General features: G+C 58.5%; 1 protein-coding gene across 2 annotated transcripts in view; it reads right to left on the bottom strand.

Moving 5' to 3' along the window:
- The window catches only part of NACC2 (NACC family member 2), a 64,458-nt gene that overhangs the window by 23,625 nt on the left and 18,584 nt on the right, over positions 1-22,249 (bottom strand). Inside the window, exons 1-2 of one of the 2 annotated variants that reach the window (XM_019756755.2) lie at positions 8,976-9,411; positions 6,760-7,704 (exon numbers count right to left, since the gene is read on the bottom strand). In XM_019756755.2, the coding sequence (XP_019612314.2) occupies positions 6,760-7,704; positions 8,976-9,279 (1,249 nt within the window). In that variant the 5' untranslated portion in view covers positions 9,280-9,411. Of the gene's footprint in view, positions 1-6,759; positions 7,705-8,975; positions 9,412-22,249 lie in introns of those variants that run through there. The other variant, XM_074331369.1, reaches the window with a different exon arrangement.

Below are 22,249 nucleotides of genomic sequence, written 5' to 3'. Positions count from 1 at the left end.
ACATGTTCAAACAGTCTTAAGTCACACATGAGGGTGTGATCGGATTGAGAAAGGACCTCGGGATAAGCCAGTGATGCAAGTGTAAACGCCACGCAGCTGATGCACGAAGGAGGTGTGATCATGAAGTCAACTGTGGGGCTCAGAAGGAATATAGAAAAAAGTCACTCAACAAAAGTGCCAGAAAAGAGGGAAGAAAGGGCAAATAAAAAGCCAACGGCGAGATGACAGACTTGAACCTAATTCCATTGAAAATTATGTCGAACGTAAATGGTCTCAAGACACCAAATAAAAGACAGATTGTCAGACTGGATAAAAATGCAAATCTCCACCACATGCATCTACGAAAAATACACTTTAAGACTCAGTGAGTTAAAGTAAAAAGATGAAAATGCTAAATACAAGGAAACTGGAATGGCTATATTAATATCAAAGTTGACCAGAAATGGATAAATTCCATGAAAGACACAAATTACCAGGGCTGCAGCAAGATGAAAGAGAAATCTGAATAGTTCTATATCTAAAGTAATAGAATTTGTCATTAAAAATCTTCCCACAATTAATAACAGAATTGCCGGCCCCAGTGGCTTCGCTGTGAATATGAATTCTATCAAACACTTAAGAAAGAAGGAACATCAAAATGGCACAAAGTTGGGGCCGGCCCGGTGGCTCAGGCGGTTAGAGCTCCATGCTCCTAATTCCGAAGGCTGCCGGTTCGATTCCCACATGGACCAGTGGGCTCTCAACCACAAGGTTGCCAGTTCAATTCCTCGAGTCCTGCAAGGGATGGTGGGCAGCGCCCCCTGCAACTAAAATTGAATACGGCACCTTGAGCTGAGCTGCCGCTGAGCTCCCAGATGGCTCAGTTGGTTGGAGCGCATCCTCTTAACCACAAGGGATGGTGGGCTGCGCCCCCTGCAACTAGCAACGGCAACTGGACCTGGAGCTGAGCTGCACCCTCCACAACTAAGACTGAAAGGACAACAACTTGAAGCTGAACGGCACCCTCCACAACTAAGATTGAAAGAACAACAACTTCACTTGGAAGTACACACTGTTCCCCAATAAAGTCCTGTTCCCCTTCCCCAATAAAATCTTAAAACAAAACAACAACAAAAATGACACAAAGTCTTTCTGAAAATAAAGGAAAGGGAACTCAAGGTGAGCAATGCCCTAATGCCAAAACCAGACAATGCCAGGATGAGGAAACTACAGATAATCAGCCTTCATGAACACAGATGCAAAATCCCTTAAGAAAATATTAATGAAATGAATCCAGCGATACAAAAAAAAACAAACCACAAAAATACTACAATACATCACAACCACGTGGGGTTTAGCCCAGGAATGCAAGGATGGTCCAACTAAAAATTAACTGATGCAATACACCACCTTAGTAAAATTAAGGATAAAACCCACATAATCCTTTTGATAGATGAACGAAAAACATTTGATGAAATTCAAGCTTCATTTGTGATTAAAAAGAAAGAAAACTAGGGACCTGGTGGGCAGCTGGGAGGGAAACACGCACCTCTGGTGTGACCCAGCAGTGCCCCTGCACACGGATGTTCACAGCAGCCCATGCTGTGGGGCACAGGGGGGAAGGTGACAACGGCCCCACACTGGTGGCATGCCCACAGCACGGGGGAAGTCTGAGCAATCCGTCAAGGGCAAGGACCAACACTCAGAACTACACGGATGAATCTCAAGAAAAAAGGAAAACCGAAAAGACTGTTCTGTATGATCCCATTTACAGAGATTCTACAAACCTGCAAACCTGCAGTGGCAGAGCAGGTGGGTGGCTTTCGGGGTAGGGTGGGGTGGGCTGGACCCGGGAAACCTTTTAGGGGAGTCAAGTGTTCTGTGTCTTGACTGACTGATTTTGATTACAGTTACCGAAGTTATCACCTGCACACTTGAAATTGGTACATTTTTCTGCATATAAACCCTTTCATAAACAAAAGAGGGAGAAAAAAGGCAGGCCTGATCCACAAGGCACAGAGTCTCAGATGCATTCTGCTGATGAAAGAAGCCAGACTCTGCTTATGGGACATTCTAGAACAGCCAAAGGGTCCAGTGTGACAGAAAGCAGATCCAGGCTGTCTGGGTGGGGAAGGGGGATGGGTCAGGGCGTGAGAGCCGCTGGGGTGACGGGCTGTTCTCCATCCCACTGCTGGTGGTGCCTCAGCCCAGGCTCAAATGGGTGCATCTTGCACCCCTTCCATTATGATACACAGGCTCTACCTCAATGAAACTGGGTTCAGAAGCGCTCTCAGGGCGCTCACGGGTTTGAGGGCTATCGTGACAGGCACAGAAACTAAGCCCGGGCCCTGTGCTGCACTAGCAGAAGCCGAGCACCAGGGAGCCAGGGAGCCAGGAGCCCAGCCCTGGAGGTTCTCAGGGGCCAGCCCCCTGGGTGCTTGGTGGGATAGGCACGCTGGGACTCCTTAGCCCACAGGAGCCGCAGGGTAAGCCATAGCAGGGAGGGAACACCCCCTCCCTCCATTTGGGTCCCATCCTAGCCAAGCCAGGGACAAACAGGCCCAGCTCCCGAGGCCTCTCCAGGGGTTGGGCGGGGCTGCAACAGTGTGGACACGCCAGGCCCAGGCCAGGAGTCAGTGTGGGGCAGTGGGGACTGGGATTTGCAGAACAAAGCAGCCTTCTTCTCCCTTCTATGTGGAGCCCTGCTGGAGGTCCCCTCTGAACCTTGGCCCCAGCTATAGGAAAGGACAGCAGCAGCACTGCCCTCGTAGGTGGTACTGGAAAGGGCCTGCCCTTCTCCTCCCAGAGCACATGGGAGCACAGAGCCCGCCCGGGGACAGATGTGCTGCCATGTGCCAGGACCCACTCCCAGTGTCTGTCCTGTGTCCCAGTGCTGGGACAGCTGGGCCGAGGCTCAAACTTCCAGAGGTCCCAGTATCACCACAGCTCATAGGCCTGTCTCACGGAGCTGGACCTGCAGCTCAGGGACGGTTGCCCGAGTCCTCCGCCTGCAGAGTGGCTCACAGGGGACAGTGGGCTGACCCGGAAGCTGGCCATCCCCCAAGTGGAAGGAGGAGCAAGACCACACAGGGCCACCAGGCGCATCCTGGAGCAGCAGTACAGCATCCCGGGGGTCCCCTCTGAAAGGGTCAACGTGGCAGCTCGTGGCTGGCTGTAAACACAAGGCTGCAGGCCTTTGTCTCAGACATCCACCGGGAGTGACACCTGCCAGATGAGCAAACATCTACCCAAGCCAGGAGGAGCTGACCGGTAGTGGAGGCACTATAGGAACACTGGCCCAGGGCGCAGGGCTCGGAGGGCGGTCAGACACGGGAGGGGCCCTTCCACACACAGAACCAGGGAGAGCCTGCCTGGCTGCCACCCTCAGCTGGGGTGACATCAGCCACCCTGCCATGATTAAACACTTGTCCAGGGTCCTGTTTGCTGTCTGTCTCTCCCAGTGTGAGGGCAGGGGCCACACCCATCTCAGCCACCACTGCTCTCAGCCTGTGGGCACAGACGTGCCCAAGGAGCACAGGGACCACAGAGGCAGGCCCCTTATCACCTCTGTGTCCGCCCACCGCGTAGCCAATACTGACCCCCCCAGCGCCTCGGCCTTGACCTGAAGGCACCTACCACCTCTTGTGCCCCTTGGAACTGGAGCAGGAGCTGTCCTAAGCCCCAGAGGGGGACCAGCCAAGCCCGCACCCCGTAGGGGGTAGAGGGGACCCCACTGTGAGGCGGGGCAGGGAGTGTGACCTGGCCCCGCAGTCAAGGCCTTCCCAGTGGCATCTGTCCTGACAGCAACAAAGTAGGAGCACCCACTGTCTTTCCCTGGGGGCCTGGTCACATCACCATGGTGTCTCCATCGACGGACGAAGATGTGGGACTCGGAGGAATGGAGGAGATGCGTGGGACAGAAACAGGTGGAAAACGTGGCAGGGGCTGCCGGGGGCTCAGCGAGCTTTATCTGTGAAATTTAATTCCTTGATTTCCAAAGCAAGAGGCTGGCCATGTGGCAGCTGCCGACAGTTCTCCGCGAGGGTGAGGGCGCAGAAGGGTCCTGCACATGGGGTGCTGGTCAGAGAGTCCTGCAGGTCACTCAGGCCAACCCCACCCTTGGCAGATGGGGAAACGGAGGCCAGAAAGGAGAAGTGACTCCCAAGTGTCCTCATGTCACAGGGTGCACCTGAGAACGTTCCAGGTTCCACCAGCCCAAAGAGGGCCCTGCCCCACCCTCACTGGGGCCCAGGCTGGGGTCAGCAGGCTGCACGGCTACCTGAGGGCATGCGAGGATGTGCCCTGACCTGGCCAGGAGGGAGCCTACGGTGTGGCGGCCAGCACCCGAGAGGCAGCCAGCCCTTGGGGACAGGCCCCTCTCTGCTCGCTCGCCCCCACAGCCCCTCCCCCACAACCCTCTTCCCAGCATGCCCGTCGCCCAATGATGCCAGCGACGTCACTGCCAATAACCTAGATTTTAACCAAGAAGTCACACCCCCCACTCCCTGCCCCACTTATGGGCTCACCAAGGAGAAAACCCAGACTAGCATCCCTGGCCAGGTGGAGACAGGGCCCGCCCCACACCTGGCCCACGTCCCCCCACCCACTCCCCTTCTGGCCTCTCAGCTTCCCACCCCCAGTCCTAACTCCAACACCCACGGGAGGTAGAGGCAAGGGACTCTGATGGCCGAGGGACTCCCTCTTGTCCCCCACGGCATGCGTGAGCCTGCTCCCTGGCCGCAGAGGGACACCGCACCAGTCTGAGTACTGGGGGTGGGGCGCTGGCGAGAAGGCCCAGGCAGTCAAGGCAGTGGCATAGCTCGGCCTCCCAACCCCTACCCTCGCCCTTCCATGGCCACTGTCCTATTGTTCCTCGGGAAACCCCAGGACACACTGGGCCACAACTGTCCAGGTGAGAAGAGGGCTCGAGGCTCGTCTAGCCAGAGAGGCAGGTGTACTGAGACGCGCCACTGCACCCGCTCCCAGCAATCCCGACACCCTAGCCATCTCTCGGTGTCCCAAACACACCGTGGCCCAAGGCCACACTGGCTGGAGTAGACTCTGTGCAGGGAGGACCCTCGGGAGACACGCACCACCATGGGCCACCAGTGGGCAGCCCCCATCCCTGGGCCCTTGACAGATTCTGCCCTGACCCCTCCACAGAGCCCCTTCCAGGGGGTAGCATGAGGGGGGATCCCTCAGAGGCTGCAGGGTCTGCCCTAGGTCCACGCGACCTGCACTCCTGGGGAAGGGGCGCCCTTGGGAGCTGTCCACTCTGGGGCTCCAGGTGGCCCTCTCCCCTCCTCCCAGGTGGCTGTCAGTACATGGGCAGGTTGCCAGGGGACCCCACAAGGCTGAGCCCAGTGGACCCTTAGAAGGCCCAGCCATTGCTCTCAGGTTTCTTGGTACTGGGAACAGCAAAGCCTTTCCTCTGCCACTGAAAGGAAAAACCAAGTTCAATAGAGGAGGTCTACCTGCCAGTACCCTATGGAATTCATGCAAATGTGACAACTCGCATTTAAAGTAATGGCTTTAGGGGAAAAACCATCCCCAGAGCCCCTGGGCTGGGGGAGGGGGGGCCAGGGCAGTGCCTTCCCTGCAGCTCTGAGAGGGGTACAGGTTGGATTCAGAGGCTGAGGCCGTCCTGGGGACCCAGGTGTCACCAGGCCTGATCCCCCTGGCCCTGCTCCTCAGCACAGATGAGGGAGGCACAGGAGGGGTGACAGTGTCTGCCCCATCTGGGCATGAGGACATGGGGGGGGGGCAAAGGGGAGAAAGAGTCCCCACACTGCTCCTCGGGGCCTCAGCTCTGGGACGTCACTTCCCGCTGGCACCATGTGTCCGGATCCAGTCCACTGGACACAGGCCCTGCATGCAAATCAGTGCAGGCAGCAGGCCCAGGCGCACAGCCAGTTTTCGGGGAACACAGAAGGCAGGGGGACACCCGATCTGGGGCCCCAAGTACGGGACCCTCTGCCCAACAATTCCTGAACTGTCTTTTGGGACTGTGACGCAGTCTGCAGTGCCAGGCATCTCAAATGAGGGCATCTCGGGTTTGTAGATCCCAAATGGGGGAGCCCCCCTTAACCTCGGGGGGGAGCTCATTCAGAGCAGCAGGCACTTGCTGGTCTGTCCCTTGGTGCTGGGCCCAGGGAGGTGGCAGCAAATGCGAAGGGTACAGGAAAATCTCTGGCCTCACTGAGAGGCAAGACCATGCGGGTGGAGAAAGGGCTGAGGGCCTGCTGGGGCGCCCGTGGAGCCTGGCACTTCACAGACATAAACACTGAGGCCTCGAGCAGGATAAGTGACGCGCCTGCGTCACACAGAACCCTGTGAGCCCTCGGGCAGGTCCCTGGGCCACGGAGGCACTCAGTGTCCATCTGTCCAATGGGAGACAGGGCCCAGTCCCACATACTACACTGTAGCTTCCAGTGGGTTTTGCTCAGCTAGACACTTTCCCGTGGCTTCTTGTCTCATCCAGGATCAAGTTCAAAGTCCTTAGCTGAGGCCCTGCTAGGCTGAGCTAGGACGGTTCCGCCTCAGGCCTCAGCTCCCGCTAGTTCATCCAGCCTGGGTTGGGGGCGACCCCCTGCACATCTCCAGCACAGTGGCCTCCCCAGCTGTCCTGGGCCCCCACCTGCCTACTTTCCCAGCCGGGTGTGAGCGACACGGGGTGGGGGTCAGATTAGCCTCGGGGCCCACACCGGGCCTGGCGGTCCCCCTACGCCTGCTGGCGAGCGCGCACCGCAGGCTGGGGTCGGGCCGGCCCCGCCATGTTACCTGCGTAGCTGCCGGTGGCCTTGATGTACATGTGGCCGTACTGCTCCTCCACCATGGTGTCGTACGCCTCATCGTCCTCCTCGTCCTCCTCGTTGTGGTAGGAGGTGGGGCTGTCGGTGGTGGGCAGGCTGCTGGCCCCCGGGCTGGTCCGCTCCCCCTGGGAGTAGGGCACCTGCTGGATGCTGGGGATGAGGGTGGCCAGGCTGGGCACCCCGTAGTAGGAGACCCGGGGCAGCTTGAGAGGGGCCGCGCCGGCCACCACTGCAGCGCCCGCCGCTGCTGTGCCATCCCGGGGCCCCGACTCCAGTGGGCGCTTGGGGGCCAGGCCCGGGCCGGTGGCCGGCGGCAGCTCCGTGGCTTCGTGCTTCACGCGGGTCAGCAGCGGGATGGGCACGGAGGGGGACACGACGTAGGGGGGGGCGGGGGCGGCTGGCTGCAGCTGGTTGCAGGGGCTCTGGGGCTCGGAGCTGGCGTCCTCCATCATGGCGGTCTGCGAGTCGCAGTGGGGCGAGCTCACCTTGAACATGAGGTCTGTGCCACGCTCCACAATGTGCTGGATCTGCAGGAAGCCGGCCGTGTACATGACCACGAGCTGCTCGCTGGCCGCCATGGTCAGCCTGCCCGTGTAGCAGAAGGACAGGATCTGCTGGAAGCAGGCGGGCGGCACTGTGCCCGGCAGCTCGAAGGCGCTCTTGCTGTTGCCACTGAACAGGTCGCGGAAGTAGAGGCTGCTGGCGGCCAGGACAGCGCGGTGGGCCTTGAAGGCCTGGCCCTTGACCACGATGGACACATCGCAGTAGAGCCCCAGCAGGCGCTGCTCGTTGAGGCAGCCGAGCACGGTGTTCCCAAAGTTGGGGATCTCAATGTGCAGCGTCTGTGACATGGCGGCCAGGCGCTCACGGGCTCGCCTCACACTCAGCACGGCAGCGGCCTGAGCAGGCACATCTGCGGGAGAGAAGGCAGGAGGAACGGTGGTCAGCCTCCTGGATGTCCAGCGCTGACCTGCAAAGGGCCAAGCCCCGAACTGACCTCTAGGAAAGGCCAAGGAACTGCGCTCGACCCCCCTCTGCTGAGCCACCCCCAGACTCCCTCCACCCAGAACTATCCAGAGGTCTTGGGATGACCTCGCTCCCATGGGACCCTGGCTGAGGGAAGAATCAGAGCTGCACGGGACACTACAAGCCCTGAGCCGCGTTCCCCCCGGGGGAGGGGGGCTGCCCCAGAGACCCCAGGAGACAGACAGAGCCCTCGGAGCCTTTGGGCGGGGGACACCCTTCTCAGCAGAAGACAGAACAGAGGCCTGCACGGCAGCAGGGAAAGAAACCAGGAAAGGGGCCGCTCTGCACAACTATTTTCCCAGGAAAAAGTTAGCAGCAGAGGGGCCCCTCACCACCTCTCCCCTGGGAGGGGCCAGACGCTAGAGCAGCTGTGCAGCCCCCCACCCTCCACGCAGAGTGCCACAGGGCGTCTGGTGGGAGGTCTTTCCTGAAGCTTTTGGCTTCTGGTTGGTTTTCCTCTTTTTTCTCAGAGCAGCGTGCAGAGGGCCACAGGGGGGCAAGGAGTAGGGGCACCCAGCGAAGTGAGCTGAAGCTAGGGGAGGTCCGCAGGCTCCGAAGGGCCCCCCCCACCTCTGCTCCCCTTCCTGTCCTGCCAGGAGACCTCCAGGGCCAGAGCGGCTCTGAGCTGCGCTGGCTCCCCAGGTCCCCAAGCTGCCGTCAAGGACCCCGCTGCGGGACCAGCTGGGAGCCAGTCGCAGCCCCACTTGCACAGCACCCCCGACCCCGCCAGCTTCCAACACAGGCCAATCCCCGTTGGCTGGTTCCCAGCCCAGGTGACTACAGGGGTCATGGGGAGACTGGAGGGAGGGACCGGCCAGGGCACCCTAGGGCTGGGGACCCGGCCCCAGCACTGTTGATGCGAAGCCCAAGCCAGATTCCGGGAAGGGGGGCCGGAACCGACGGGCCGGAGGAGACGCCGGCTCAACTCGCGCAGCCGGAGCCCGCACAAAGGGCCGCTCTGTCCCGCGGGAGGAAAGTGCAAGCGGCCGCAGAGGCGCCGGCCGGCCAGCGTAGGGAGGGCAGAGCGAGGGCGGAGCGCCGGGACCCAGCGGCAGAGTTGGGCAGGTGGGCGGCCGCTCGGGGGAGGGCCCGCAGTGCCCCCACTGCGGAGAAGTTGCCGGCCCCGCCGGGTGGCACCGGCCGGCGGGGGAGACCTACCTTTGGCCGCTTCCGCTGGTGGCCCCGGCGCTGCCCGCTCAGCCTGGCAGGGGCAGGCTCGCCCGCACGCCGGCAGCCCGCAGCCGCCAGCTGCTCCGGGAATGCAGCAAACGGAGCGGGAGCCCTTGGGGTGGGGAGGGCGCGAGGAGCCGGGAGAGGAGGAGGACGAGGGGAGGAGGGGGGAGGGGGAGGGGGGCAGAGAGTCTCCGCGCTGGGCTGGGCGGCCGCAGCTCAGCTGCACCCAGCCCGGCTCTCCCGGGCAGCGCACGGCATCTAAATGAAGAGGCCGGATGCAGACGGACATCCAGGCAGCTCCCGGGAATGAATAGCTGCCTTTGATTTGGGAGCCGAAGTAAATGCCAGCTCCCAGCCCCGGCTTTAAAAACAGTGGAGTGTTGGTGCCAGAGGAATGCACGGCTCCGAGTGTTGGTACAAGACAGACTTTTGATGACTCACTGCAATGCAAACAAAGATGGCAGAAATACTGTACTGTACGTGGAGAAATGCTTCGTGGTGCCACGGCAACTGAGACAGCCTGGAAATTTATAGTGCAGTTTTGCATATGAATTGCCCAGTAAACTGCCGCCCTGCCATCCAGCACAGCCCGGGTGTCAAAGCATTTAAACTATTCCAAACAGTCTGCAGAGCTGGCAGAGCCCCTGGCGAGGGGGCCAGGGGTGGGGCAGACTGGACAGAAGCTGGGTGACGGACGGGAGCCCAGGAGGGAGGGAAAAGGGGGAGACGAGAAAATGAGGCAGAAACAGGAGAGCAAGGGGACAGGAGGAAGAGGTCCCTGCATGGATGAGGAGGCCACGGCCTGAACACCTTGCCCCAGCGCCCCGCAGGGCCCCAGTGCCCGCCTCCCCGCTTCTTGGGGTCCCAGAGCAGCAGGCCCAGCTAGTCTAGCCCCAACACTCCCACCCCACTCAAGCAGGGTAGTCACCCTGTCTCCCAACCTCAGGCCAGGTTAGCGCATTTGAAAAAGAGCAACTTTGTGGCACAACGGGACCACAGTGGCCGCAAACTGTCCCCCCACAAAGACCCAGCCCCAGCCCCTGATGGTCCTGCCCCAGCAGAGGTGGCAGCGAAGGCACCACCCCACCCAGGGAATGAGCCGGCTGGGCTGCCTGAGCCGGCAGGTCCACAGTGTTCGCCCTCCACTGAGCCTTTCCTGGGGGGAGGGCGTACTGTGCACACGGCCAGTCCTGCTCTACAGGGTAGGTGCCTTGTGTTAGGCTCCAGCCGCCACGTGCTGGACTTCGTGGGCCCTGGGGCAAACCACTGGCCTGCCCAGCCTCGGTTTCCCCACCTGCCACCAACTGTGGCCCTAGGAAGAGAATAGGCAGCTGGCAAGAAGGTACAAGGTCAAGACGGGAGATGGCCAAGGTCTGGTCCCCTGTGGTGGCAGCATCACTGCCATCACCCAAGAATGAACCGTGGCAGCTGGAGCAGAGCGTAGGCTGGGGTACCAGGAAGCGCCACCAGTACCTCCCCATCGCACACCGTGGGCTCCACTTCCAGGACCAGATAAAAAGCCGCTGACCAGGGAGCAGGAAGGAACCCCGGTGAGGGGCACTGCCGGAGCAGGGCCGGCAGAGGCTCCTAGAGGTGGCCTTGTGCCTCCTACACGGGCTGATGGCAGCTGGCTGGGTGACACAAGGGCTGTGATTGGGGCATGGTCAGAAATGGTTCCCACAGGGCTGCCCAAGGACCTGGGGGCGAGGAGACGGGGGCTCGGCAGGACCTCCTCCTGCTCCAGGCCCCTGCTCAGGCTCCCAACAGGCTGCGGCCTCCATCTTGGCACCAGCCAGGCTTCAGATCCTGGCTTGGCCCTCACCCACGGGGTGGCCAAGCGAGCCCAAACCTCGGGCCGTTGTTTGTTTGTGCCTGGATAAGATGGAAGCAGCACAAGTCCAGAGGTGCCACTGGGCCAGCCTGGGCAGCAGAGCAAGGGCCCTAGCGCCCAGCACACTCGGTCACACCCCTCAGTGACTTGTCCTCACTGCCCTTAGGAGGCCGCCACATCCAGGCAGGCCTCTGTCTGCACCCCTTGCGCCCCCAGGTAGCCTGGCCAACCCGACTTTATCCAGACCCAGGGAGCCTGGCCCTGGAAAGCTCCTGCCAGAAGCCCTGTGTCAGGCCCCCCAAACTGGCTGTGTCATCCTGGTGGCCCCCCTTTCCTGGGGCCTAGGAGAAGATCTGTGGCCCCAAGATGAAGGGCTGGGGCCTTAGGGTGGGGGGTGGGGGCACAGCCCCACGTGCCCACCCAGCCACAGAGAGGGCCAGATGGGGACACAGGCAGAGCTGATGGGGAAACAGGAGGACACCCAGAGGCCAAGGGATGGCAGGACCGGTGATGGGGAGGGAGAGTGGGGGCCTCAGTACACAGCCCTCCTTTGCTCCTGCAGGAGCCCTCCCCTCCCCTATGCCCACTCTGCCCTCCCTGGTACAGAGCCACCTCCGCTGTCAGGCCCCTGCTTCCACCTCCTCAGGGAAGCCCGCCAGGTGCACCCCTGAGCTCAGCAAGGGTGGGGCAGGCGGGGCAGCCCAAGGCCTAGTGAGCGTTCCACCTACTGCTGGACAGGACTGGGGAGAGCAGCAGGAGAGGGCTGTGCTGCTGCCAACACAGACCCACCGCTGGAGCCTCCCAGAGAGCGAGACGGAGTCCTCTGAGCCAGACCAGGGCTCTCGTGTCATGAGAGGGGTAACCCAGCCTGGCCAGGTGGGCAAAGGCCAGCAAAGGTGTACACTGTGCATCTGTCCCCAGAGGGTCCCGACTGCCCAGGGCTGAGCAAGCCAGCAGCTGGGACCTAAACTGAGAGCAGGGTAAAGCACCAACCCCCAGGGCCTGTCCCTTCCAGCAGTGGGTCCTCGGGCCCACTGGGCATCACCCCCACATGCCAGGCCGGGCCCCAGCCACATCATAGCCGTGCGTCCTGTGGCCTCACACAAATGACACCTCACATGAGATGCTCATCTGTCAATCAAGGTCAGGGGTACCCTTGGGTGGTTACCATAGGGTTGAGGGAGAGAATATTAGTAAAACCCTGCACTGGAGCCTAGCACACTCTTCTCCCAGGGAAGCTGCACCGACAACTGTTACCTGCAGTGACCTGGGCGGGAGGGTGATGGTCTAGGTGGGCATCTCATGAGTCCCCCCACCCCCAGGCCTCAGCCCGCACTTGCATTTCAGGGGCCTGTGACCCAGGGCTGGGACCAGACCACTCGCCCAGAGAAGGGACCATTATTCCCCTGGAAGGTGACGAGGCTGTCTGGGTCCCCGGGGATCGAGGACAACTGGTGCTGTTGCCGCCGTGTCCTCATGCCACCTGTGCAGACGAGGCTGGCGCCCCACAGCCCGGCCCATGGGAGCCCAACATGAGCTGGTTTTAGGTTGCTTTCTTAGAAGCCTCGGCTGGGGCAGGAACAAAGCTGAACTTTAGGAGAAAAGAATAAAATAAAGGCTTGGTTTACATGCCCAGGGCCGACCCTTGTGTGGCGGCCAGAGAGGAGAGGGCCGGGGCCTGAGCGTGCTGGGGGCAGCGCGGATGGCCATCTGCCGAGGAAGGGAGGCACCACCCGCCTTTCCATGTCCAGGGGGCCAGGCCCACCGTGACCACCCTGTCCCTTCTCTACCTCCATTTCCCCACCCCCTGCTGCCCAAGCAAGACTCGCCAGGCACGGTCAGGAAAAGCCAGAATGTCATAGGTCCCTAACTAGGGTCACTCCAGCCATCCTCAAAGCAAGTGCAGTACGGAATGCTCTCCCTCAGAACACCCTTCAGAATGGAACCCCCTTTGGAAAACCCCTGCTGACACTACAAAGCCAGAGTCCAGCGTCCCCCCCGCCCCAAACTGTGCCAGCTTTGGGGGAGGCATCCCTCACAGACTCTACAACTTCCCTCAGAATGAGAAAAAAACGTGGACGGCGGGAGGGGAGGAGTCTCTTCTCTGTGGACCCTCCCTCTGGACAGCCAGGGGTTATGGGTTACCAGCAGAGGTCTTCTCAGGCCCGGCCCCACCCCCCAGGCAGCACACATCCCCACAAGAAAGGGGCGGGTACTGGCCCAGCAGCTGCAGGCATGCCGGCGCAGGCACGTGAGAAGGCCGATGGCTGTGGCGGGGGTCGGAGTGCCACAGAAGCCCGGCAGGACCCATGCACTGCTCCCCAGCTCCCCGTGCCCACAGCCTCCTGTGGCAAGGGCATGGCAAGGCGCAGGAATGCGGAGTCTAATTTCTGCAGGACGACTACCAGCAAGGGAAAGGGAGGCGAGATAAATTGAATTAAGTAAAATTATTTTGCAGGATTTAATTTTACCAATCTAATAAGAGGTCTGGACCTCGGCAAGCGCAGAGCCATCAAACACACCCACAGCAGGGAAGGAGGGAGGCAGGTGCGCAGGGAACATTCTGGCAGGAGGAAAAGGAGCGGGCTCACTGCCCCGCCTGCCCTGCCCCCAGTCGGGGCCCATCCCCGTGGCGGCCCCATATCCCCAGCGGCCAAGCCCTGCATGTCAGCAGGAGCCAGCCTGGCAATAAGGACACCTCTCAAAAGCCCAGGTGCTCCCGAGTTTGGGGTGAGGCACCTGCAGCCACATCCCCCAGGACGGTGTGTGGCAGGGAGGCTCGCAGGTGACTCTGTGAGTCAGCATGAACACACGTGAGCAAACGGGGCAGTAATGACACGGCCGGCAGCAGGGCTGCTTTGCCGAGGCAGAGATGAGGGGAGGGCGGGCCGGAGGCTCACTCTGGACAGCAGCCTGCAGAGCAATGGCCTTGCTTTTCAATGACAGCACAGGCTCCAGTTACGGCCCGCAGTGGGAGAAGCTCGCCACCTCCCGTCACCCACTCGCTCCTGCCCTTGCTTTGCTGAGGAGCAGAGCAAGGGGCAGCGGCCAGAGGTGGCCCCTGGGGTCAAGGTGCCCGTCTGCATGGAGGCTGCCCAGCTTGGGCGTGCCAGGTCCCCTGGGGGCTGGGCGAGGCACTAACTGGTTCAGGCTTCAGGTTTGCATTAAACTTTCAATACACCATAAAGCAAATGCTGGGCCGCCACGGGGCTTCACTGCTAATGGAAGTGCCAGCTGCCTAGCAAACGGCTGGGCAGGCAGAAGCAGGGCTCCAGAGTAGGGGCTTGGGTCCCTGGAGCCCCTCCCCACGGTCTCCAACAGTCACCAACCGAACCTACTGTGTGCTCGCATCCCAAACCCCAGCCCCTCTGGGTGGGTGCAGACAAGGAAACTGAGGCACTGAGAGGACAAGCTTCCACCGAGGCCACGGGCTGGAACCTGCAGCCCGTCACCACCCTCCCTAGCTTCCTGCTTTCCACACCCAGTGTCCTGGGATGGCTTTGATCATCAAGAGAGCAAGGACGGACCCCACTGGACACAGGGGCAACTAAACCCCTACCTGCCCAGGGCCCCAGGACGCTGCCACACACGAGAATTCCACCAAAGCCCCTGAGTTTTCTGCTATGGTGTTCCGTGGGCGCAGGTCTGAAACTTCAGGCTCAGCGTGTCCCTGGCTGGGGCCCCACGTCTAAGACCCCATCCCGCTCACTGTGTCTGAGGCTGAGAAACAGAGGTGAGACGCCTGCTTGCTGGGTCCAGCCCGGCCACTGGGCAGCCTCGGCCGGAGACCACAGCCTGAGCCGGCATCAAGCGTAAAAGCCGGTTTTAACTGCTCTAACAAATGTTTGCCTGGAAGCTTTTTTTTCCGAAACAGAGAAGGGCAGCATGCCAGAATCTGTAAATTCAGAAATGTGCTTATCAGTCCTCCTCATGCCATCCCAAGGAGGAGAGAGCCACAGAGCCAGGGCTGGTCCTCAGAGAGATACCAGCAGAGCAAGGGGCGTCACCACCCAGCACCCCAGCCCTGCCCCCGAGGGCTCAGGGCACCCAGCAGGCCACCAACAGCCAGGCTCCATCAGACCTACGGCCGCAGGACCACAGAACTGGGCACAGGCTGGGTGGACACCCCATCAGAAGGGGCCGCGAGCGGGCCCGGTGTCCCACAGCACGTGGCCGATGCAGTGAGACTCAATGAGGGTCCAGTTCGGGGTCTGTGTGGCCAGGCTGGGCCCATGTCTGGGAACACGCAGCTTGTGGCTCCTTCTGACACGACACCACCCACCAGGCACAACCACCTGCCACCAACTCGCCACACCTCCCACCCTCCACTCTCAAATATTTTGACTTTAGTGTGGGAGGGGAGTCAGGGGCCCAAACAAACAGGGTGTAACCCTAAAGAAAGAGTGGTGCTCACTCAGAGAAGGGGCAGGGCTGGCGGCAGCAGGCAGGTGGCCCAGCCATGAGCCCACCCCCACCCTGCTGCCCCCACCCCGCCTCAAGCCCTGAGACCCACCAAGTCCCTGCACTGGCCACAAAACGGTTCCAGAAGGTTCCCAAAGAATGAAGCAGTGTTTTGCACAGAGCCGACAATCTCTCACCCGTATTTGTAATTTAAATAACGTAAGCTTGAAGAGTGTCTCCCTGGGGCACAGTTTAATAACTTAAAAAGCCAGCTCCTCTCTGCGTGCAGGCAGCGCCCTCCTCTAACCTCATCGCCCGAGCAGGGTCTTCCTCTCAGCCCCACACTGGGGGGCCAGGGGGGTCCTGAGAGCAGGGTGGCCCAGGCTGAGCAGGCCAGTGGCCTGGGAGCTGGACTACCCTCTGACCCACGCAGCACCTCACTTTCCCCCTCGGGGGTGCCTGTGGAGTCCCAGAGCAGCTGGGGACGGGCTGGGGGTCCTGGCGGAACTGGCCCCAGGGCAGTGGGGCGTGCCAGGCCATGGTCACCCAACTCATTGAAGACAGCACCTCCGCACACACTCCCATCGTTAATATTCATAGCTCCCCTCATCTGCATATCGTGCCATAAATAGTCGAGGTAAGACACAAAGCTCCCCTGCATTTCTAATTATGCTTAAAAACCTAATGTAAATCAGACCGACACAGAAACACTAAATCAGCCGCTGGGGGTTGGATCCAATGACAGTGAGTCGGGCCACAGCACACCAGGCCCCCACACCATGCTCTGGCAAGGTGGCTGCTGCTGGCAGTGCTACCTGGCCTGGAGCTGGGCAGCGGGATCCCAGCCACACCCATGTTGGCCCTCAAGTAAGAGACAAGTGTAGGGCAGGACAGAGGCCCGCAGCACCTCAGGGACCTCCCACCCACTCCCCTGGGACACCCACCCACCCATCCCACAGAGGTGCCCAGCTCCTGGGCTCCCCGGGCCACATGTGGGTCACCCTCTGGGCAGGGACTATCTCCATCTTCTTGTCTAGAGGGGCATCTGGGACACCCAAGGGTGGCACTGACACACAGATCTCAGGGCCCCTGTGGGCTGGGCAGCAGCTGCGACACCAGGGGCCTCTGGGGGCAAAGCACCATCCAGCGAGCCTGGCACCTGAGCAGGTGAGCAGCCCTCCGCGCAGCCGGGCCTCCTCAAGTCCCACAGCCCAGCTGGCACTGCTGCCAGCCTCTCAAACTGACCCCAACACCCAGCACTGGGCCTGGCCTCCCAAACACGGCAGGGCCAGCCTGACCTCTGTCCAGGAGTTGGGACAGCTCCTGGGGTGCAAGGGCAGGGCCACCTTGAGGGACCCTCAGGAGGCACGGGCCAAAGTGACACCAGGGTTGCCCTGCTCTGCCTTTAGAGAGAAACGCAGAGATGCCTGACTGCTGCCCACATCTGCCTGGCATCACGCCCAGACCTATTTTTAAGCCCATTTACTAGAAATCCCACAAATTAAAGGAAATACGGATAATGCAGTAAGAATCCTGAGGGCCGAATAAAAGCTGCACATAATTGTCCTCGTGTTCCAGCGTGAGAATCTGGACCACAAACCCAGATCTCCCCAAAGCCCTGTGTGGCTCGGAGGAGAACTGTGTTAAAGAGGAGAGGAGAGGGTGCAGGGGTGGGGGTGGGGGCCCTGGGCACCAGGATCAAAGGCTTATGGGCCGGCCGTAAAAGGTGATTACTGATACGGAAAATAAAGACCTCAGACACAACACCGACTTCATGGCCCGGCACCCACAGCACAGCAGGTGGGACCCCTCTCCCCTCCCAGAGGAGGCTCGTCTGCAAGGCAGCATGGGGGTGGGGGGGCACCAGGCTGGGACGGGGCCTCTCCAGCTTCCAGCCTCAGCCCTGCTGTTTCATGTGGCTTCGTGACAAGCCTGGAGGTGGGGGCTGCAGACACCCAGACTTCCCAGAAACTGAGCGGCCCAGCCAGCGGGTCTACCCAGGACGAGGGGCTCAGTGCTGACAGCAGGAAGGGCCAGGACCCCAGGACAAGCTGGTGGGCCGAGGTGAGGGGCTGAAAGGCCTTCCCTGGGTCCCTGAGGATCAGGCCCAGGCCGCTGGCCTCCGTCCTGCAGGCTGGCGCTCACCGCACGTCAGAGATGTCACCAGGACAAAGGAGAAGACGGCCAGAACGCTCCCGGGGAAACGGCATCAGAGACGCAGCTGCGTGGGCACCACGTCCCCTGAAGGCCCTCAGGAGCCCTGGGGCACATCCTCGCCAGCCCTCAGGCCTCTGGGACCCCAGCCCTCCTGTTCGTTCCCACCTGCCAGGTATCCACTGTCCAGGGACCCAGCAGCATTCCGGCCCCTTCACCAGAGCCTCCCCCTCTGTATCCTGGAAGCCCACCCAGACCAGCCAGCCCCAGACACACTGGGCCCCGAGAGACCAGGGGGGTGGCTGCACATGTGTGTCGCCCCCAGGTCCCTGGGCCTGAGGTTCCACTGTTCATCCTGGGCTATCACAGGGTGGGGACAAGGTCCGCTGATGCGACCACATTCTGGGATGGAACAGACCCTCCCTCAGGGGCTAGGGGACCGGGAGCAATGCCAGGTGGCTCAGCTGCTCCCCGGCCTGGTCCCTGACTGCCCTGGAAGCCTGTGGGTGTCAGCAGGCTCACACCCTGCCCAACGCCAGGTGGCCCCTACCGCCTGGTGGCAGTGGCGAGTAGGTGCTCCTGACACTCCAGGCGCACCCGAGCGGGTCACGTGCCGCCTCCAGCCACTCGGACCCACAATGGGCACTGTGGCCGGCCGCTCCACGCGCCGGGCACTGGCTTCCCTTCGCTGCTTTGCGCTCTCCCTACAGAGCACAAAGCTGATGGCCCAGCCCTGCTCACAGCGCGCCCTGGCCAGCAAGGGTCAGCTGGGCATTCAGCCTGCAGGGGGTGCTGGAGGCAGAGAGGAGCAGCTCATTCTGAGAGCAGCAGAGTGGAAAAGAGTCAAGAGAGGCAGGGCAGGGAGCAGTGGGTGCCCCAGAGGAGTCGGGGGCAAGCCCAGGCCACTCCTGGGGTACAGCCTCCAGCCCCGACACTGCTGGGACCGAGAAAGGCCGGACAAGCAGGCAGCCTGGGCAGGAAGCAAGCTCAGGAGATATGTGACTGCCGGCTCCGGACGACGGACTGCTCAGGGACTTACCAAAAGTTTGGAACCACAGCAAAGTGTCACCACTTGTCCCTTGAGCATAGCAGGCAAGCACAGCCCGACCAGCCACCCACGACCACTGTCAGGAGGACCACCCTGGACTCACGTTCTCCTGGGCTCTGTCCAGCGCCATGCAAACGCATTCCTTTCATCCAGGAAAGATGCAAAGATTTCGCTCCATAGGGAGGACAGCCCCAAAGTTTGCAGGGTTTGCCCTGCAGAACAGTAACTGGCTTTAGGTCCAGCCTGGCAAGCGTGGAGATGGCCTGTTCTTTCCGGTGCCCCAGTGCACACCCTCCCAGCCAGCTTTCCCACCTGCCGGCTCCTTCACACCGAGCTCAGCACATCCCTGACACGCGCTCACTTTCTATTTGTACAGGTCTTGAGTATAACTCATCGCGACTATACTCAACAGGTGCCCAAATGCGCTCACCAGCAGAAGCAACTCAGGTGGAGCTCTGCCCCACCCAGTCTCCCTCTCCCAGCGGACCCAACAGGTGGCAGCCCTAGGCCTTTGCAGACATCTTTTTCTGTTTTTATTGTTTATATTTTTCTCCCGAGACTGTTTTTGCTTTTGGTTGTTAGCCAAGTCTGTCAGTCCATCTGTATCCTGTCTAATTTGTGGTTTGGGCCATGTACCTTTTCGGTGGCAAGGACCATGGAGGGGCAGTGACCAGCAGGGCCAGGCTGGTCCAGAACCCCCGAGACCTGGGAGCCAGTGCGCAGGGGTGGCAGTGGCTGGGGGCTGGCTTTCCAGCCTGACCACGGGAGGCTCTGCAGGGTGAATGAGGGAAACCTGACTCTTCCTGTCGGTCATCTGTCTGTTCATCAGTCAAGGCAACAACTCGCATGCCTGCAAAAAAAACCATCTCCCTGAGACACAGGGAGGTGAGCCGCTTTCGGGGCTTACTTCTGACCTATGGCTGGACCCCAGAGCAGCCCTTCCTCACACCGAGGGTGAAATGTCTTCCTGCCTCAGGGTGTCTGTGACTTACAGAGTCTCTTACACAGTTGTATCCTCGGGAGCCAGTAGATAATAAGCAATTTCATACATTGAATATTTTCAGAATTCCCAGAACACAAAGAAACGGAACTTCCAATATTTTTCATGAACTAGCATTTAAGGGGGAGGGGACCCTAGTCAGAGAAACTACTAGCTCATAAAGCACTTCCATGCAGTATCCCAAATTCCTGTAACCAAGGGGAATCCTGGACAAATCAGACCGCTTTGGTAACTTGGGTTAAAAAACAACTTGCTGTCTTTTCCCTGATTTACAAACCCAGCTCATGTTTTATCTTGCATATCCGGATGTGTTTCCTCGCGAGGAGAGTAATGTGAATTTCCCAAACTCTTTGTACTGTTCTGCCAATCAGAGAGGCTAGTGTTACTTTTACGTCATGCTCAAGATTTTGAAAAGAAATGTAAAAGTATATCGTCAACTGCACTGAATGATTCTGACAAACTGATATCAAAATTAATTGTGTTGGACTTACACTTCTGGGACTGTGGAATGCTGGAATACTGGAGCGTGGCTTTAAAACCCGTCAGATAATTCTAACATCTGTCATCTAAAAATGCGTAACACATAAACAACACATGAAAACACTCAAGAGAACTTCCTCAGCCTGACAAAGGGCATGTGAAAAACCCACAGCTAACATCACACTCGATGGTGAACGAGGGTGCCCCCCCCAAGATCAGGAACAAGCAGGGAGGGCGCACTGTCTTGGAGGTCCTGGCGAGGGCAGTTAGGCAAGAAAATGAAGTAACAGACAGTTGGAAAGTAAAAAGTAAACCTATCTCTGTCCACAGGTGATATGATCTCGTGTATCAAACAGTCTAAGGAATCAACCAAAACACTGTTAGAACTAATACAAAAGTTCGGCCAGGTTGCAGGACATAAGATCAGGACACAAAAATCAAATGTATTCCTATACACATATGATGAACAATCTGAAAACGAAATTTAAATTATTCCACGTAAGACATCAAAAAAAAAGTAAGCTACTTAGGAATGAGCTCAGCCAGAGGAGTGTAAAACTTACACTCTGAAAATGCAACTTTGTTAAAAGAAACTCAGTGTCTAAACAAGTGGAACGCCACCCACGTTGGTGGATGAGAAAGTCTGCTATTGCTAAGATGGGGCGACTCCCCAAATTCATCTACAGAGTTAAGGCGCTCTCATCAAACTCTCAGCTGACATCTTTGCAGAAAGGGACAAGCCAATCCTAAAATTCACATGGAAATACAAGGGGCCCAGAATAGTCAAAACAATATTGACAAAGAACAAAGTTGGGGTGCTCGTACCTCCTGATTTCCTAAGAGGCTGCAAAGCTCCGGTAGTCAAGACAGTGTGGCACTGGCATATGGACAGACGGGTCAATGCCATAGAAGTGAGAGTCTAGAAATAAACCCATGTGTGTAGGGTCGACTGATTTTCAACAACAGGACCCAGGGTCCCAACAACGGTCTTTTCACAACTTAGCGCTGGGACAGCTGGGCATCCCTCCACGTGTCACGCACTGCAGGTGGACCCCACCTCACACAAAACTGAAAGTGAATCAGAGACTTACTGTAAGAGCTACAACTGTAAAACTCTGAGAAGGAAACAGTACAAGTCTTGGTGGCCTTGGAATAGGCAATGGATTCTGAGACATGACAACAAAAGCACAAGCAATGAAAGGGGGAAAAATGATCAATTAGACGTCATCAAAATTAAAAACTTTTGTGTTCAAAGAACACCGTTGAGAGAGTGAAAAGACAGACTGGAAAGGAATATCCGCCAATCATATAGGTCAGAGACTTGTGCATCTATATACAAGACTATAAAGAACTCTGACAATTCAACAATAAGAAGACAACCCAAATTTAAAAAGACATTTTCCAAAGATACACAAATGCCCAGTGAGCACACATGGAAAGCTCCCCGACACCAGCAGCCATCAGAGAAATGCAAATCAAAACCAGTCAAATGGCACTGCACACTCACCAGGACGGCCAGAATAAAAAAGACAAAAATAAAAACGTTAGTGAAGCTGTGTTGGGATGTAAAACGGTACAGCTGTTTTTAGAAAACAGTCTGGTAATTGCTCAAAAAGTTAAACGTATGACCCAGCAACTCCACTGCTAGGTGTCTACCCAAGAGAAATGAAAACTTACGTCCACGCAAAGCCTCATACACAAAGATGCAAAGCAGCACTCCTCACAGGAGCCGAAAAGTGGGAGCAACCCAGGTGTCCATCAAGGGATGATGGATAAACAAAAGGTGGTCCGTACACACAGTGGACTATGATTCAGCCTCGAAAAGGAATGAAGGGCTGAGTCAGGAGACAATGTGGGTGAACCTCACAAAACATACAAGATATAAAACGTGTTATTCGACTGCTTTTGTTATCGGTGAAGCTTCCGGTCAGCAGCAGGCTGTCAGTCACTGAATTTTGGGGAGTCAAACGTCGTACGTGGATTTTCGACTGCATGGGGGTCAGCGCCCCTAACCCCGCATTGTTCGAGGATCAACTGTATATCAAAGGATGTTTCTATTATCGTGGGGAAAAGAGGTATTTTGTCTTAAAATGAAAAGTCTGGTTGTTCCTGAATGTAACCAGGGATAGAAGGTAAACTCATGTGACTGTACGGAAAACTGGGAGGTGTGCTGAAAGTGACCTCTATTTCCCTGGATTTATAATACCTATAACTACTGAGTCTGAAAAGAAGCCACTCAATGTCACAGTTTTGACAAAACTGGCTTGGTTTTGATGGGTTTACCCATAAGATAGTTTTCTTTAAGGTGGTGGTGCACTGTACGGCCCAGCGCTATACGTGTTATT

The sequence above is a fragment of the Rhinolophus sinicus genome, linkage group LG04 (assembly GCF_036562045.2).
Source record: "Rhinolophus sinicus isolate RSC01 linkage group LG04, ASM3656204v1, whole genome shotgun sequence".
Classification (NCBI taxonomy): domain Eukaryota; kingdom Metazoa; phylum Chordata; class Mammalia; order Chiroptera; family Rhinolophidae; genus Rhinolophus; species Rhinolophus sinicus.
Note: the sequence above shows the minus strand (reverse complement) of the source record. Positions and strands in the feature narration are given on the sequence as shown.